The following is a 19,261-nucleotide window of genomic DNA, read 5'->3' as shown; positions in this document are numbered from 1 at the left end:
TCATCAAAAACTATCCGAGAAAGTGATGAAATTTTTCGCGTCACTCTTACCACTCTCGACATATTGGCCAAAAAATGGCCGATTTCCGGACATTTAAGCATGTATATCTCAAGAACCATGAGTTATGGAGAGATAATATTGGTATTGATCAATACTTAACAGGATGCTGAATATTTAGGTATCAAATAGTAACGGATGGTCACCCGTTAATAACTAACTAGCTAACTAATTTTATGGCCTACGGAACCAGGAGGTTCAATGTCGCGTTCACAAAATCTCTCCACTGACTTCTATCCTAAGCTAACTACATCCAGTTTCTACTTTGTAATCCAATCTCTGCGAGATCCATCTTAATATTGTCCTCCCATCTGCGCCTAGGTCTTCCTAATGGTCGTTTTCCGATTGGTCTTCCAGTCAAGACTTTTAGAGCGTTTCTACTTTCTTCCATTCTAGCTACATGACCTGCCCACCTGCCCTCCTAGATTTGATGACCCTAACAATGTTGGGTAAACCGTATATATTATGTAGTTCCTCGTTATGAAGTTTCCGCCATTCCCCATTCCCGTTCCTCTTGGGTCCGAATATTTGTCTCAGGATCTTGTTCTCAAATACTTTCAATCTATGTTCTTCCCTCAGAGTAAGCGACCATGTTTCGCAACCATACAGTACAACAGGCATTTATATATTTTAAGCTTCAAATTCCTCGACAGAATTCGCGACGACAAGAGATTTTTAACCGAATAATAACGCGAATTCCCTGCTTTTAGTCGACATTTAATTTCTTCGTGAATATGATTTTCCTCTGTTAATATTGATCCTAGATATTTGAGACTATCCACTTTATCAAAAGTATTATTTAATATTTTAACGCATCCATAATTTGCTGTATTCCGGTCCCGACGCACTTCCATGTATTTAGTTTTCTTTGCATTTGCTTCTAAACCCATGTCCCTGCAAGCGTTTAATAAGATCTCTGCATTTCTTTCTACTTTTCTCCTATCATCCCCTATTAAATTTACATCATCAGCATATACCATAACCTTGACCCGTCAATATCGATACCAAAATACGCGTATTTACCATCCTGTTAGGTATTGATTAACACTAATATCATCTCTCTATGGCTTACAGTTCCTGAGATATTGGTCAAAAAATAGTCCCGATTTCGGGAAATTTAAGGAGCTATATCTCGGTAACCTTAAGTCATAGAGAGATCACATTGGTGTTGACCAATACCTAAGAGGATGGTGAATATTTTGGTGCCAAATAGTAATCAGTGGTCACCGTTTCCCAGATATTGACCAAAAAAGATCGAATTTTGGGAGATTTAAGGAGCCATATCCCGAGAACCGTAAGTCATAGAGAGACGATATTTTGAGTTGTTTTACGACAAACAGAAGAAGGTGTGGATAAAAAGATTTACTTTTACATGTTGGAACAATCACTGTTATCCTTTCCGGTCCATCATTCCATTATTTTTAAATTCGTCGTAGCAATGCTCCAAGAGCATTCTCAACTGGTTCCATCTCCGACCAAAGGATGTTTGATTCTCAAAAAATTATGATTTAAAAATATATATCTTGACAACAAATTATGTTGTATTTACTTCTCCAGTAAATCTGTTTTGTTCTTTAATGTTTTGTTATTTTTTCTCAATTAGCGTCGTACATTCAATACGCATATCAAGATAAGAATTAAAGGAAATAATTATCTCAAAATCTTCATTAATCAACTATAATAATATGTTATATTACGTCATTAATGCCAAGAATTTGGAGATAAGATATCACACTAAATCAGCAACTACAGACCAATCATCGTCGTAAAATGGTGAATAAACTTTGTAACAAACGTAAATCGTAAAGAGACTATTAAGTACACATTCCTAACTCTCATGTACAGAACATAAAAATCTTACTATGCTTTCAAGTTTAGAGGCCATTTTATGAAACTAGACATTACAATTAGTTGAGTTTCATGATTCTATGATTCTTTTTCAATAAGAAAACGTACTAAATATAGAGTTGCTGGTCGTTTTGTTCCGTGTAATGTTTTGTATATTTATTTATTTATTTTTCAAAGATACAAAATTACATGTTCAACAAACGGTAAGCAAAAAAAAAAAAAAAAATAAAATAAAATAAAAAAAATAAATCTTTGAGTTTTACGTTCCACGATTATGCCGGCTAGGCTAAAGGAGATGGTGATAATGAGAAATTAATGAAATGGTGGAATGAAGAAAGTGAGAGGAAACGGGAGAACCCCGAGGAAAAATACGCACATGGTGTTTGTCCACCACAAATAAATTGAAAAAAAGTGATTGCACAAACATAATGAAAAGCATTTATCAAAGTTTAAAATATATAACCCTTACGCAATTTACTCAAAAAAATAAATGTCGAAGGGTCGCGGTGACTCAGTGGTAGAGCGACCACCTCTGGTGCATGGAGTCCCCGGTTGGATCCTAGCTCGTGCCAATTGAACTTTGTCGTGGACAAACACCATGTGCGTGGATTTTCTAGGGGTTCTCCCGTTTCCTCCCACTTCTTGCTGCCACCATTTCATCCATTTCTCATGATCACCGTCTCCTTCAGCCTAGCCGGCATAACTATGGGACGTAAAACTTAAAAGATTTCATTTCGTTTCAATAATAAATATGGTTGAGCATAAATTTTGAACAAAAATTTGCAAACCGAGACGAAACGAGACTATAAATAATTCTCCAATAATCAAGACGAGAGGAGGCGGGAATCTCGTCTCGTCTGATGATTCTGGTTTTAGTTTACCTCACGTGCTGTAACTAGATGTTCTTTAATAAACAAATGTGAGATAGAAGGCAAAAGAACGATCGGTACATGATCAGGCACCTTACATGCGCATGGTTCCTGGTTCGATCCTCGACCAGCCATCCAATTTTCCGGGTTGTCCACAGTCAAATGGAAAACTAATGAAAATGAAATATTTCAGTTTAACGTCCTACGTTTATGCTCATTAGGCGACGGGAGACAGTGATAAAGTCAAGTGAATGATGACAGAACAGCTGGTGGAATCAGAAAGTGGGAGGAAACGGAAATACAGCGAGAATATACAAGGACTTAATGTTGTCTACAACAAACTTACTTGTCCGAGGATCGAATTGGGAAACCAATTTGATTTTCAGTTTAGTGACCCTTTCAGCAGCGAGGCTATATGAGACGTGGATCTGCAGCTTAAAGTAGGCTCCGAACCTCATGAGAGCTCCCGCCAGGAATAGAACCTGGGTCTTCCACGCCAAAGGCGCGTACGCGATACAGTTAACACGAAGCTATCAGGCCATAAAAAATAGCAATAGGAACCGTTATGATGACCAAACATCATTCATCTAATTAGCTGTTTATTAACTACAACACTATGGCTATGTTCTGGTGTGTTTCTGTGTACCAAATTAGCTTCTTTACGGCTGTATAGTTTGCGTAGAAATTTGACGGGGGAGATTGTGATCTGATTGTCGATGGGGACTCGGATCCCACGTTAAACTATAGGTCCACGTCTCATATAGCCTCACTGCTGAAAGGAACGTCAAACTTTAAGGAAACGAAATCAAAATCTTAGGACCTGTACAGACATTGGTGTACAATATTTTCCCCATGGATTTTTCAAGGTTCTTCTATTCACTTCCACATTCTCATTCTACCATAATCATATATCTCCTTTACTCTAAAGAGCATAACCGTGGGATGTTAAAATTATAAATTTGATTTCATTATGAGATAGACAACTTGGGTCTAAAAAGCCATAATTAAACTCAATGGAAGCCGATGTGCTGACCACATATCACAAATGTCACGTGGCTAGCGATGTCACAAGAAATAACAATAACAAGACGTTTTACTGCATGAAAGCAGGAACTGACATTCTCTATAATTTCCCTATAATTCGAATACAAGTTTTTTTCTTACAATAATATGAAATCAGTAGCTCCAGACCTTGATACATTGTGCGCGAATGAGTCCTTGCTTATCTCAAACTTTTAATTTAACGGTGAATAAGTTGTTCATTGACATATTTTCAGGCCTCATGTTTCCAGTATTCACTTTATAACAATTGTTCCCTCTCAAACTATAACTGTGAGTTTGGCATTCTTAAATAATATTTAGATCTGTAACTGAAATAAGAAAATATGTGAATGATGTGTCGCTAAAGAATGAGTACATTTTTATAGGAAACCCAACGTGGTATCCGACGCAAAACTAGGACTAGTATTATAGAATTAAACGTAAACTGAGCTTATATAAATAAATAAGTAACCCTTTTAAGAGGCTCTATTAAAAGAATTAAAATACCGCTAATTTTGTATTAATTATATGATATCTTCAAATAAACAAAAGATGATTGAAAAGTGGAACAAGAAGACCTCCCTAGACAATGTTATTTTGCATGAGTTACCGTTATCACGAGTCACCTAGTAGCTTTCCGTTTGCAGTTATTTAGAAACGCGAAAATAAATGCCGATTTTCTAAATGGTTGGAAGTCGAAAGCAGATAAGTGAGTCGTGATAACCGTATCTCACGTAAAATAATATTGTCTAGGAAGATCTTGTTCCACTTTTTGATTATCTTTAATCTATTGGAAGATATCACACAATTACTGTAAAATTAGCGGTATTTTAATTTTACAGTGATAGGGCCTCTTAAGCTCTCAATGTCAGCAAATGTAGTTTAGAGCTCACTGAATTTCGTGATATAATTTTTCGACTTAAATTACTTTCTGAAACCTTAGTGGAAAGAAATTCTCTGGTTCATTTTTGAGGTAGTAGGCAACACTAAATATTAGCGAATCCGCTCGGCGCGAGTGTTTGCTGTGGGAAAGCAGCGGAGCAGCAACAGGTGTTTCTTGGAAGCTGGTGCGTATAGCCTTCAAGCTGTTCGCTGCCAGCTCTCTCAGAAACTCCCCTTCTTTTCAAACCCAAGATGTGCTCAGATCGCAGAAAAGGAGGCCATATTTTCTATACCAGACAAGTTCACTTTTATATTCTTTTAAGAAACGTCTTTCAATAGAGATATTTTTCTAGGTATTCCCAGTATTCGAAGTGAAAATAAAGCAGAGGTGATATGTTTTATTACAATTTTGACTCGACATACCCGCTATCTAAATGTTAAAATGCAGTGAGGGTATGTTGCCTAAAATATTGAATTTCTATTAGCATAATGACTCAAAACCATGGAAGAGTTTCTCTATAATTACGGGGTAGGGAAATATGGAGAGGCCTGCCCCCACCCCACCCTCAACTTTTTCAGAAAAATAAAAAAATATATACCCTTATATTGTATTACAGAGAATTATACGCGAAAATGTTCAAACACCGTGTTTTTTACTTGTATATGAACAAATGTAAAACAATTTCTTGCGAGATAACTCCTGGGCTCCCAGTCAACTGAGGGGCATTCCCACCCCGGAAGGTACCCCAGTTCACAGCAGATAATCCTTAAATCCGCCCATGCTCAAATGTTGATTTTAATGTACCGAAAGTTTCCTTCTCATTTGGACATATTGAACAATCAAATCCAGCAGTATCATATGCCCTTTATTTAACTGGTGACAGCAGACGGTACGTTACTTAATACCTTCTGAGTGTCTTTGAAACTTGGAGATCTGACCGCTAAAAGTCTCCGCTAATATTCTTTAAATTTGACCTCCCATTGTGCTTTAGTAATACAGTAAAACCTGTCTTCAACGGACCCTTTATTAAACGGAAAACTGTCTTAAACGGAAATATTTCACGATCCCATTAATTTTGGAGAACAAAACGTGTAAAACTCCCTTCATTAAGCGGAAACTGTGTTACGCGGACAACGGAAAGAAAAATAAACATTTAACGGAAAATTCTGAGTTCCGGACTACAGCGTTTAAAAGATGTTTAGACATTCTGTGAGACATATACATTACACTCTCTGCGATAAAATGTTCGTTCTTTTGTTAAATATTTCTGGACAGTGTTGACCTTCCCCAACCACTACTCATATTGACCCCCACAAATTGTCCTTAATCCCCGCAACTTAATCAAGAACCATACGGAATGTCGAAAAGAAGAAAATGAGATAGAGGAAGAAGAGGAATAGGATACCGAGTTCCAAAAAGAGTGTAGAATAAATACATATCAAGATTCTCTCAGAAGTTTAAAGGAACTGCAAAAATTTGCCTTACGAAAAAAAGATTTTGATTCACTTAGTATAATTTCTCAGGCTATAGTGTATGCGGAAGTCAAGCAGCCAAGCAACAATGTACACAGAAAACCCTGTTTGGCTATTAGAAAAATAAAGAAAACGTGTCCACAGCATATTTTGTATTCATTTTAATTTTTTTGTATTTATTCTTACAAGAAAGAAGTACTGTAATCGAACAATGTACGTACAGCAATATATTTTCCCAGTATGCCACTTTATAAGCATGTATTTTTTTTAAAAAAAGAAAGGAAAGGTCTATCTCCACTAAGCGGAAACCTGACTTTAACGGAAATTTTTGCAAGTCCCGATCGATTCCGCTAAAGACAGGTTTCACTGTATAATCAGGGAATGCCGCTAAATTCGTCTAATGAGGAACTTCCTGATAAATTTATTTATTGGCAAAATACGTACAAGAGTTTTTTTTTTAATAAAAAAAAACTTTTCCATATTGAAAATATTTAACTTCCAGTAACTAACAATATCAGATTGAATTAAAATCAATCGCCACAAAGATCTAGATATTAAGAATACACTCACGCACACAGATAATCACCGCACAGGTATCCAATTATTAGAAAGACACAACAGTGCATTCAAAGCAGATTTTTTTATTGCATAAACTATTGTGAATACCGGACCGGACTCATTATTACCGTCTTGTAAATACCGGACTCATTTATTGTAGGCAAAGAAGAAGTTCCGGCAAACTAATAACAATACTTTCCGATTTCAGTTTAAAGGAGTCACCTCAATATACTACTTTTTGTTTGATTAGGTCCATAATTCATTCCCCACTGCCATGTGAGATGTGACCCCTCATCTGCAACCGACACAATCAACACAAGTTCTCGTGTAGGAGCAAGAGGTGAACTTTCTTGTAGACACCTCATTTTAAAAACAAAAGGCAGGAAAAAATGACAAAAATGTAGATGTTTGCAACTTAGAAATTATTTCTAAATCTTTGACGTGCAAAACTAATACGTCAATTACTGTGTATAAAAATATATTTATTAAAGCTGTATTAAGCATCCTCTTTCCAGTGACGGTATGTCTTGATCACTGAAAAACCAGGGACGGTATGTCTTCATCACTGATAACCAGAGGCGGTATGACATACCACCACATACCGCCTTACTTCGACCACTGGTTATCCCACCATACGCAGTTCCTTGCCTTTCTAAATGTCGCAACAAAAATGGATTTCGTTTTCGTAGTCCACACTTGCAATAGTACATCAAAACTCCCATATTTTCTTATAAACTAATGAAAGTTCTAGCCCATATTTTATTTATTTCACATGTATTGCTGAAACACAGACTGACCGAAAGACTGATTATATTACAGACATTTGTGATTTTGGAACAAAGTTGGTGCGGTGGATCAGTGGTAGTGTGCTTGATCCTGTGCATCCTGGTTCGATCCCCGGCCAAGTAAGTTTGTGGTGGACAACATCATGTCTGTGGGTTTTCTCGGGGTACTCCCGTTTCCTTCCACATTCTCATTCCTCCAATTCTTCCATTTTCATTCACTTGCCTTAATCATCCGCCTCTCAAAAAAGATTTCATTTCATATTTTCTGAACATACCAGATGATAGCCGCGAGCTGGTCGTGGACTAACAGTGGACCAATCCTATGGTCATGAGGCATCCGTAAGCTATCACTGGGCTGATTTTATGGTCGAAAGATCAGTGTGACTTGATAGTGGGTCTCTTTGATGATCGCGATTTGGCCGTGGGACAAAAGTACGCCGACTTTATGATCACGAACATTGAGCCGACAGTCGGTCGAAAATGTGTAAACGCTTTTCCAGGTCAGCCATTCTGAGTGAGGTTTTTCTTCATTCTCGCTAGGCAAATGCGAGATGGTACCTAACATTAGGTCCCAGGCTGCTTCCTTCCTTCCCTAATCCTTTATTCCTTTCCTCTCCCCACATAGTATGATAGCCGAGGAACGTCATGCCTCATGACTGAGGGGCTAACATGGCCATAGATACCGAAACCCCAGAAATCTAATTTCTAATCCTAATCCTAGTGATGGGCTAGCATGGCCATAGATACCGAAACCCCAGAAACCTAATTGTTAATCCTAATCCTAGTGATGGGCTAACATGGCCATAGATACCGAAACCCCAGAAATCTAATTGTTAACCTAATCCTAGTGATGGGCTAACATGGCCATAGATACTGAAACCCCAGAAACCTAATTGTTAATCCTAATCCTAGTGATGGGCTAACATGGCCATAGATACCGAAACCCCAGAAATCTAATTGTTAACCTAATCCTAGTGATGGGCTAACATGGCCATAGATACTGAAACCCCAGAAACCTAATTGTTAATCCTAATCCTAGTGATGGGCTAACATGGCCATAGATACCGAAACCCCAGAAATCTAATCCCTAAATCCTAAATCCCTAACATTGGGCCTATATTACAATCACAAGAGGGCCAAGAAGTTCTGTCGGTGATGGAAATTTAGTGTGCGATATTTAAGTAAAATTATAAAGCATCACTGGGACATTCTTGTTAACTGAGGAAAGCAAGGAATATACATATAAAACTATTTCTTTTATTGGATCAAAAGATCAAATATATTTGAGAGGGTGAGCCCAACATTGATCTAACCCACATTTTTTAAAAAAATGGAGAAAAATAAAGTTAAAATTAAACACATGTGCTTTTTGTACAATATACCTAAAGCAACCACAAGTGGTTGAATGTGTCACACACTGTACATCTACATATTGAAAAAAAATACATGTGTTTAAGTTTAACTTGATTTTTCTCCATTTTTAAACACGGGGGTTAGACCACTGTTGCGCTCACCCCCTCATTTCAATCAAAAATTTTCTTGTAAGCCTTACATTTGGAGAATTACATATAGTGTAGCCAAGCCCAAACTATCACTTAACTCAGCATAGAGTGTTTATTCCGAAAAAAAAAAAAGACGAAAATTCGATTTAGAGGCCGTTCAAAAATTTTGTCGAACCTGATACAAAAACTAATTATTGGTCAAGATCTCAATCCTTTGATCCATTTTAGACCATTCCTAAAATTCTTGTAATAACAATAAATCAATGTGTTTTAATATGAAGCATATATTTTTTTCCGTTACACTTGAATATGCTCAACTAGGGTATCGCAGTACATTTTTAAGTGATGCATTACAACTTTACTAAAAGAAAACTTCATACTGTACTAATTGTGTGTTCTTAATTGGTCTCAACTCAAATATATACATCATGTCGGAAAGCAAGTTACTCTGAAATTATTTCTTGTGTCTGATGACAATTGAACCCGGAACCATGGTCACAAAAAATGTAAATGTGTTATTCACATGGATCTCCCGTCGGGAGCCAACACCATGTTAGTGTTTCTGTCCTCACCCTCACGCTAGCTGAGGTCACCCGTCGTGAGGTACAGCATCTCAGGTCAGAATTAATAAGATTTAACGTACGTCACATTCTTTTAGATCTGAAGTACGGCCATTTTGTCTCAGCAGGATTTTAAAAGTTTGATATATATCAGTCGAAATCTCAGTCGTTTACTCCAGAGGAATATCACGTTCCTTCCATCAAATGACTGGTAGGCGGAGAGTTAGTGTTTCCAACTCATCATACTTTGAAAATTAAAATTTAACCTTTTTTTCAAAAATCCAATATAAACCAAAGCGTTACCGAAGAACCTAAGTTAATATTTTCAAGGAACTTAAGAAGTTTGTTACTGAATTCTCTCTCTCTGTGTGTGTATGTGTGTGTGGGTTATTCGTGATTTTTTTTTTAATTTCAAGCCCCCATTTCGATATTGAATCAAAAAACAATCTGAGAAAGCGATGGAATTTTTCGCGTCACTCTTACTGTTCCCGAAACATTGGCCAAAAAACGCTTGATTTCCGGAGATTTAAGGAGCCATATCTCAGAAACCAAAGGTTATAGAGATGATATTGGTGTTGATCAGTACTTAAGAGGATGATAAATACTTTGGTACCAAGTAGTAAACGGTGGCCACTGTTCAACTGGCCTCTGGTTTGACCAGTGGCCACCTTTTAATATTGGTACGAAAATGTTTTTATCATCCTCTTAGGTATTGATTATCACCAATATCATTTCTCTATGACTTACCGGGGGCTGCGGTGGCTCAGTGGTAGAGTATTCACCTCTGGTGCATGGGGTCCCGGGTTCAAACCCTTCTCCCGCCAAGTGAACTTTGTGGTGGACAAACACCATGTGCGTGGGTTTTCTCGGGGTTCTCCCGTTTCCTCCCACTTTCTTCATTCCACCATTCCATTCATTTCTCATAATCACGTCTCCTTTAGCCTAACTGGCATAACCGTAGGACGTAAAAATCAAAGATTTCATTTCAATTTTTCTATGACTTACCATTCCTGAGATGTTGCTCTTGTCTGCTAATAGATGTTGCTCTTGCCTGCCTGACACTAAGACATATCACTTTGCCAATCAATATTATTAAAATGAACATCCTTTTACAAAAATATAACGTGGATTTTGTGGTGGTTGTACAAACTAACAATAATGTTAATAAATATAAATAATCAGAGCTTTTAATTAAACATGATTTTAACTAGTGTGTATAGCGAGGCGAATGTTGGGAGAACAATTAGCTAAGTTCCGATAAGGGAGTACTCAAAATTTGTAGAACACATTGTCATAAAAAAAAGAAAAAAAACATGGCCACGTACTTCTCTCTTAAATACTTGGCTGAATTGGAATTTAGGGTCCCAAACTACACCATAGTTATCAACACCCTGTCTTATGTCCCTGTAAGGCGTGGTGGGCCTGCAGCGTAAGTGGGATTAGAACAAGATGAACGTATACCGGGAATCGAATCCATCTCTCCCGCACCAAAGCCACGTAACCCAATCATCCAGAACGGAGCTCAGGAAATCATCATAATTTGGATTTCAAGAAAATAACTATATTACACTAATTTATACCTGTAGATAAGAAATAATAGCTTGTCGAGAACAGTGTGGCTGGATGTCCATTTCATTTGGGACAAAATGTATATGGAACTATTGTCTTCATGTGATAGTTCTGATGAATATATATCTATTGATTATAACATTTCTGTAGAAAATGTTCTTGACTGCGGAAAGGAGAAAAAATGTTTGTTGATCAATGAATAAAGAGTTAAAAAATACTTAATCATTTTTATAGATTCATCCAATTGTATTCACATCCTTTGTCAACAGTGTGGCTATTTAAGACAATCCCTACAGATTAAAGCGTCCATTGAATCACTGTAGAGGGTTCGATGATCTCCCAACGGGGATCAAATCCGGACCTTGTGCACCAAAAAGCATACATTTTAGACATTTGACCAGGAAGGAGAGCTCATCAAATGCTGCGAGTGGATATTGTACACTACAGGACAGTAAGATATGGGATAGGTCGCAAAAAATTACGGAAAATATGGGTGTGGAGAAGAATGAAGAAATTTTCTACGTCGTCATGTGACAAAAGATATGATGGAAGGAAAAGAGGGAGGGCACCAAAGTTACAACTGATAGACAAAGAGTTTAGTCAAACGCTGCGATGCATGATTTTTTGCGGCAATTCAATTGGCAAAATCTAACAAAACCTATGATGATCATCATCATCGTTTCTCAGGATGCTTCATCAACTTTGAACGAATTTGGAAGGCCATTAATTATCATCATACCAATTTTCGTTCAAATTGGTCCAACCATTAGTTTACAGATGGTCGAACTAAATATATGATTATAAAGGGACTTGTCGCGAGCGTGATCATTTGTTGATGATATACCGTTCACCGATGTAATCACAAACCAATTGAGTATAGGGACGAATGAAAACATCACTCACCACAGAAATCAGCAAAGCAATTAATTGTGTATAGGGACGAATGAATATCATTCAGCATAGGAATCAGGAAAGCAATTAATTGTGTATAGAAGGAGTGAATATAAGTCAGTAAAGGAATCAGGAAACCGATTGTATGTGTATTGGGACGTATGAATATCATTCACTAAAGGAATCAGGAAATCAATTGATTGTGTATAGGGACAAATGAATATCATTCACCAAGGGAATCAGGAAAGAAAGTGAATGTGTATAGGGACGGATGAATATCATTCATCAAATAAATCAGGAAAGCAATTGGCTCTCTGCAGCAACGCAGAATGTCATTCACCACCATTAACCAGGAAAGTAAGTAGTTCTGTATAGGGACGAAGGAACAGGAAAATATATGGGTACAGAAAATACAAGAAAATTTTGATAGAGAAATACTGATATTAACCTTCCACTCACAGTTCCATAAAATATTCTTTATACCCTCCCTCCACTCCCTGAAATTAGGAGCAAACCCCTGTTTTTTCTTTTTTTCTTCTGCACATTCTTATTTAAACGGAAGTGCGTCGTATTCTTTCTATGTTGGGATTACTTCAATAAAAGAGAAAAATACTATTGTTTACATGAATTGAGTTTTAAGATTTTGCGTCCTTATGTATCAACGAAGTTACCAAGGAGAAGACGTGTTTTGAACGTGGGATCCGAGCCCCAACTGGGGCTTGAATGAGATGCAGTTGGAGAGTACATAAATCACTCTTAGTATAAGCCATTACCCGTCACATTATATTGCCTGGACGAGACCCGGAATAAAGGAGTTTTTACATGAAGCGTAATATTTGTTTGCTGAAACATCTATTGACTGCTAAATATTTTCAATAATAAAAATAAACTTACTTCATATTATATATTTTATACTAGCCAGTGGCTAGCTGGGGTCTCCGCCCCCAGACCACCGCGTTTGCTCGGTCTACGGACTTGCATCTCTTAGGTATCAGCATTTGCATCAAGGGTGAATTTCGTGCGTTTGCGTGCGTGCTCTTCATACTTCCTGAATTTGCCCACCTGGGGGCTTCGCCCCCACACTCCCGCCTTTACATCTCTTAAACCCACAATTATTGTTTCTTTTCCCATTACAACTATGTAAAAGATAAGATTTTGCATACCAAGAAAACGTCCACTTAAATAACATGGGAATTTCATCATCCACCTTTAGACCCCTTAAAAATTAAAAATGTGCACTTTTGGCAATTTTCCTGTCGGTTAGTCCAGGAAGGCTACAATCATGCCAAATTTCATCATTCTAATTCTACCGGAAGTGCCTAAGCATTTCAGGGTGTAGACGACGTCCCATATAAATAGCATGTGAAAGATTTTTCAGTTCTCCATAAAACCACTCTAAAGTTGGAAATTTTTATTTTTACCGACTTACTTAAGTAACGCTAACAAAAACGTACAAACCGAATTTCAAGTTTTTATTCCAAACCAAACTATCACTTAACTCAGTATGATGTGCTTATTCCGTTAAAAAAAAAAAAAAAAAAAAGAACTCAATTTAGAAACTGTTCAAAAATTTCGTGGCCCCTGATTCAAAAACTAATTATTGGTCAAGGTTGCAATGTGTTGATGCATTTTTTTTATAATTCCTAAAATTCTTGGCCAAGATCGCTATCTTTTGATCCATTTTTGGATCATTCCTAAAATTATTATTTTTTTTTTTTCATATTTCACATGTACACGAGGTGGTTGTTGATTATTTTCTTGAAGACTTTAATTTTGAATTCTCTATTATTAGTTGGTATCTATGGATGCAAGTTAAGTACATGCCATTGTCGTGGGAGACCCTGGTTCGATTTCCGGTGGGAGCTCATGTAGTTCGGATCCCACGTTAAGCTGTAGGTACACGTCTCATATAGCCTCGCTGCTGAAAGGGACGATAAAATCAAATAAAATAAAAAATACAAGTTTTTCAAAAATTAAGCCTTATTACTAGGCATCGTATTTTTATGAAATGCATTGTTAGTTTATATGTACGTCTGTTAAACTTGGCAAGGATTTATAAAAGCAATAATACAGCATGAATTTAAAGTTTTATTATGCATATAATTGCATATGTCAACGGTTAATGCATATATCAGTGCTTAAGAGCATGTTCAGCATATTCTATAAGCTATTATTTCTGACATATGCTTATACCATACAATAAATCCAGTTTTAGTTTGTATTTTCAATCCATTTAAATCGCTATACAACAGGATGGCTTTTGTATGGAAGGATGGAAGAAATACCTAGTTTATGGAGGACCAATATTGTTAGCGCCCATGAGCAGAGCTTAGGCGCTTACAGTTGCCAGGACTTGCAGAGAACTCTGATAATGATAAAGACTCATTTTCTAATATCGTGTCGAGACCAATTCAGAAACAAGAGACGCGAGGAATGCTGCTCAGGAGAATGCATAGCTCTAGTTGAAGTTTAGCACGAGCTTCAGACAATTCCTGGTAAATTCAGGCACTCTGTGGAAAAGAAATTGATGGATGTTATTACCAGAAACTTCGATTACGAAACAATTTAAGCAATGGGAAAATACATAAAAGGGTTAGATTTCAAGTTGACGTAAAATATAGATACTAAACTTGTCCCTCTCTATAAATATTGTCCAGTAACATCTGTTGATGCTGGGAGACCGTTTTATGGCTACAAACGCCACAAACTTACACTAAAAGGTTTAGAGAAGTTTCTCATAATATTGTGTAAGGATAATTACGATTAAGAGTAACTCCTTAAAACATTTTTTTTTTGTATAGTGGAAATTTGTAGAAAAATAAGGCTGCTATTATTTCGTGAAAAGAAAATGCACTCCAGAACACAATTGTGAAGAAAAACTAGATATCGTGTTCTCATACCATTGTGTTCATTTTAATCTGATAATCTATGTGTTTTTAAAAAGTTACACAAACTGTAAATATCATACAATAAATTCTGAAGAGAAGTCCCTGAACGGTAAAGTACATTTTCGATGTTATATTTCACTTTGAAAACTATCTCACAACGATGCTGCACGTTTGAAAATCCTCTCCTTTATTGCATTGTTAATGCATATTAAGTGCATATATTTTAACACATTTAACAACACAGTTGTATGCATATTTTATGAATTTTAAGTGCATAAAAATCCGATGTCTAATTTATTACTGTTTGAAATTGAAACACAAGTGAGTATATTTAAGGATTTCAGGGTTCTAATGAAAATAAACTGTTTTCATTTTGGAAAAAAAAAAAAAACTGCACAAAAATTATATTTAATTTCCCGGTGTTACAGTTTATAAAAGGCTATGAGTGAATAAGTAGCTTTTAATTAAACGGTGTCAGTGATGATTTTAGGCGATTTTCCTCCGGGGGAGCGAGAATTTTAAAAATCCAAGAGAGTTAAAGTAATAAAACAATAACCCCGGAGATTTGGCCTGACGGCGGGAGATTTTCACAGCTTTAAGGGGAAATTTTCACCGGGTCAAACACTGAAATCATCATTGGATGATTTGTGGTTAGTACCTAGACTGGTTTTCCAGACTGGAGTTAGCTGCCTAATTATTGCTGGGACAACAAAAGAACTTCATAAATTTGACTGGAATTCAAGCGCAACACCCCACTTAATAATGACAAAGGCCTGACCATTTTGGCTGAATAGTAGGGTGGGCCAAAAAAAAAAAAAAAAGTTTAATTTTTCAAGTCGTAATATTGAGGAAAAGTTGCGAATTAGGGAGACTGAAAAGAGAACAAAAAATAATAAAAATTATAATAAAATCAGTTTCTATGTTACGGTCGCGTGTGTGTTCTAAAGTTTGCCGAAATTTGAAAAACAAAATCAATTTTTTACGGAAAATTTTTAACATTTTTAAGTTAGCCTCTTCCCGAATGTAATAGTTCAAAATTTTTATCTATTAGAACCACAGAAAATAATGTTTACATATTATTTAAATCCATCAATATCTTTCGGTGGCGCATTGCCTTTAAAGTTATTGAAATTTTTGGAAAATAATTTACAAGTAAAGGTAGATGAGAGTTTAAGGGGAAGAAATACAAACAACTTACTTTCTTCTGTATTAAATACAAGTTTTAATTTTTAAAAACAAATTATTTTAAACCATTAATAAAATAAAAAATATTGTAGAATTTTTACAAATTTTGGCAAATTTAGAGCACATGGGCGACCGAAATATATAAACCGATATATTAACTCTTTCTTAGTCTCCCCAATTCGCAACTTTTCCGTGGTATTACGACTTGAAAAGCCCCACTGAATAACAGTTGGTCTTGACTTCAGCACGGGAGGTCCGGGTTTGAATCCCGATGTGGGTCAGACCCAAAATTAAAGTGTACGGGTTTTCTTCCTAGTCTAGTATCCAAAGCGTGTATGTTTTCGGTGCACCAGGTACCGGTTCCATTCCCGATGAGAACGTCAAATGCGCGACAATGGTTCAGATCCCACTTTAAAATGTAACTATTGTCACATAGAGCCTCATTGTTGACAAGAGAATTAAATACAAACCGACCAATAAATAAATTAACTATAAGAGCACATCATATTTACCGTCTCTGTAGGAAAGGGTATCTTTTCTAAGTTTAACGTCCCACGATTATGTACCGAGGTTAAGGTAGATGGTGACAATCGTAAAATGAAAAACGTGGAAGGAAACGGAAGAACTCCGAGAAAACCCACACACATGGCGTTCGTCCGGCACAAAGCCTACCTCGTGTTAACAGATCAAACCAAGGACCAGATTTATCAGAGGCGATCACTCTGCCACTGAGCCACCACGGTCTCCGAAAGGAGACTTAAATGCCAAACAAGCAATCATTGGACAATGAATTTTCTTCATATATTTAATTTATATCTTGTGGAATGTTAACATGTTGGAATAAATTTAGAGTTCAGTCGTAATTAAGCGGTTATAGTACGGCCTTTGGCGTGGGAGAACGGCTTTGATTCCCGGCGGGAGTTCATGTTGTTTGGACCACGTTAAGCTGTAGGTCCACATCTCATATAGCCTCGCTGCTGAAAGGGACGCTAAATTAAAAGTCAAATCAAAATTGAATAAATTCATTAACTTTGATTCTAAAGCATGCGGCAAGATTATTATTATTCTCAGGGGCACCGATTTTGAGAGCCGAAGCAGCCGTACCCAATGGCGGCTCTAGGCCGAGGGACGTAGGACCCCGTTTCTTCTTTTTCTTTTTTTGAGTGACAAAAATAATTTAAACAATTATTTAAATATTTTTGAAAGTTTATAGTATATTCATAATACACTATCATAGTCTGAGTTCTGGTTGCCCCCCCCCCCTAATTTTTACTTTCCAGATCTGCCACTTTTTGTGCCTCCCTACGTCTGCTTATCCCTCCTGGATCTGGAAATCTGTAAATAAAACATACAGCCCCGAATGCCCCCTCCTCAAAGTTGTAAACAGAAAAGTGATTATGCTTTGAATGCAAAGCAGACCTCTCATCAAGCAAATGATGGTTATAATCTAGAATCCAGAATATTATCGCATCCACAGCACTAAGATAAAAATCGCTGATTCATCAGGAAATTAAGATCTTCAAAAACAAAAGCAATGATTTTACATTTTTCACACACACACACACACAAAAAAAATGTTAAAAAGGTTTCTGGTAGTAAATGGTACGACAAGAATTGAAAGAAATTGACGAGGACAATGACAGCCGAGACGAAAAGAAAAGTAAATAAAAAAAAAATAAACAAAATCAACAAGCCGCTTCCATTTTTGCTTATAGATTTCCGTACTTCTCTAATAACGTATTCTGTAGAAACATCCAAACTCCGTATGACGAAACTGTGGCAAATGAGTCGGTACTCTTTTCCTTGCTGCAAAATTTGTAGTTGGTACCCCTGCAAAGTAGCGATGCATTGAAAAGGAACTTTCAAGCACGGTAGAAGAAGTAGAACTTTACCGCACCGCAAGTCACTTAATAAATAAATAAATAGAAAAAAAGGTGCGTAATGTACCCAAAACAACAAAAGACATATATATTAATTTTATAATATCAACAGAGAACATTAGATATTTTAATTTGGTAATTTATTCTTATAAACTATTAATACCATATCCTAATTAATTTTGGTTTAAGTATTATAACAAAAAAATAACAAAATGTACTAGCGACATCAAATTAATTAATAGAGATTAATTAATTACTTATATTTGGCCACTTACCTCTTTCGTTGATGACCGCCCAGGTATAAACGATTAGGATCCCGATCAGAATACATTGGCGTATTATCATCTTGATCATTTTTGCTTTAACACAATGACATTTCCACAAACCACCTGTGACACTCCTTCAACGTTCACTTTTAGAAACCGATTAATAACTCAAAAAACTCTGTTTGTTCACTGGCAAGTTTCACTTAGTTTTAAAAATTCTTATCAAGGTATATTTTTTTTAAAAAGTGAAGAAAAAACCGAAAACACTATAACACGTTTTACGTAATACAAAATCACACTTTAGAAATGTATGTAGTTGTCTTGGAGCACAAATATATAATCACAATTGTAGTTTTTTTTTTGTATTAATATATTTATCTATCAACAATAACAATAAACAAGAAAAAAATAACACTGCGCGTCAAGAAACAGGGAATGCACGCACCTCTCTCGACCTCCCACGCCGATCAACTAACTCCTCAAGCATAATTTCTTGAGCGCAAGGTCCGACTCGAAGTAAAATGTTGTCTTCCGCCGCTAGATGGCCAGCCTGTTCAAGGATCAAAGGCAACATGCCATAAAGACGGAGATCAGAAACAAATGACTGTGACGAATAGCAGAAGAAAGCGCTCTCTACTCCAGCGCCGCATAGCGGATATAAAATTAATGTTAAGGACTGGATTATCGAATAATTTTTATACAAAAAAAAAGATATTTGTTAAGTAATATTTTTAATTTAATAATAATAATAAAAAAGTAATTTCATGACAGCAGTTACTAAACTTAGTTATTGTTGGTTTATTACACTCACCGCAATAAAAAGTATTCGTTATTATGAACATAAAAACAAAATAAAAATAATTTGATCTCAATGTTTTTATATCATCATCATTGGTATTCTGCTAGCATTGGCAGCAAGGGATGGGAATGGAATTCCAGAACTAAGCGGAAAGTCATTAATAGATGCTTAAAAATCATTAATAGATTAATAGATCAATGGTAAACAG

The 19,261-nt window shown here is 36.3% G+C and overlaps 1 protein-coding gene across 1 annotated transcript in view; it reads right to left on the bottom strand.

Annotated features, from left to right (window-relative positions):
- Egfr (epidermal growth factor receptor) overlaps positions 1-18,733 on the bottom strand; it is a 518,593-nt gene extending 499,860 nt beyond the window's left edge. Inside the window, exon 1 of the mRNA XM_081743731.1 lies at positions 18,264-18,733. Within this exon, the coding sequence (XP_081599857.1) occupies positions 18,264-18,342 (79 nt within the window). The 5' untranslated portion in view covers positions 18,343-18,733. The remainder of the gene's footprint in view (positions 1-18,263) is intronic.
- Positions 18,734-19,261: the final 528 nt, after the last annotated feature.

This window comes from Thermobia domestica, chromosome 17 (genome assembly GCF_964235325.1).
Source record: "Thermobia domestica chromosome 17, izTheDome1.hap1.1, whole genome shotgun sequence".
In the NCBI taxonomy this organism is placed as follows: domain Eukaryota; kingdom Metazoa; phylum Arthropoda; class Insecta; order Zygentoma; family Lepismatidae; genus Thermobia; species Thermobia domestica.
Note: the sequence above shows the minus strand (reverse complement) of the source record. Positions and strands in the feature narration are given on the sequence as shown.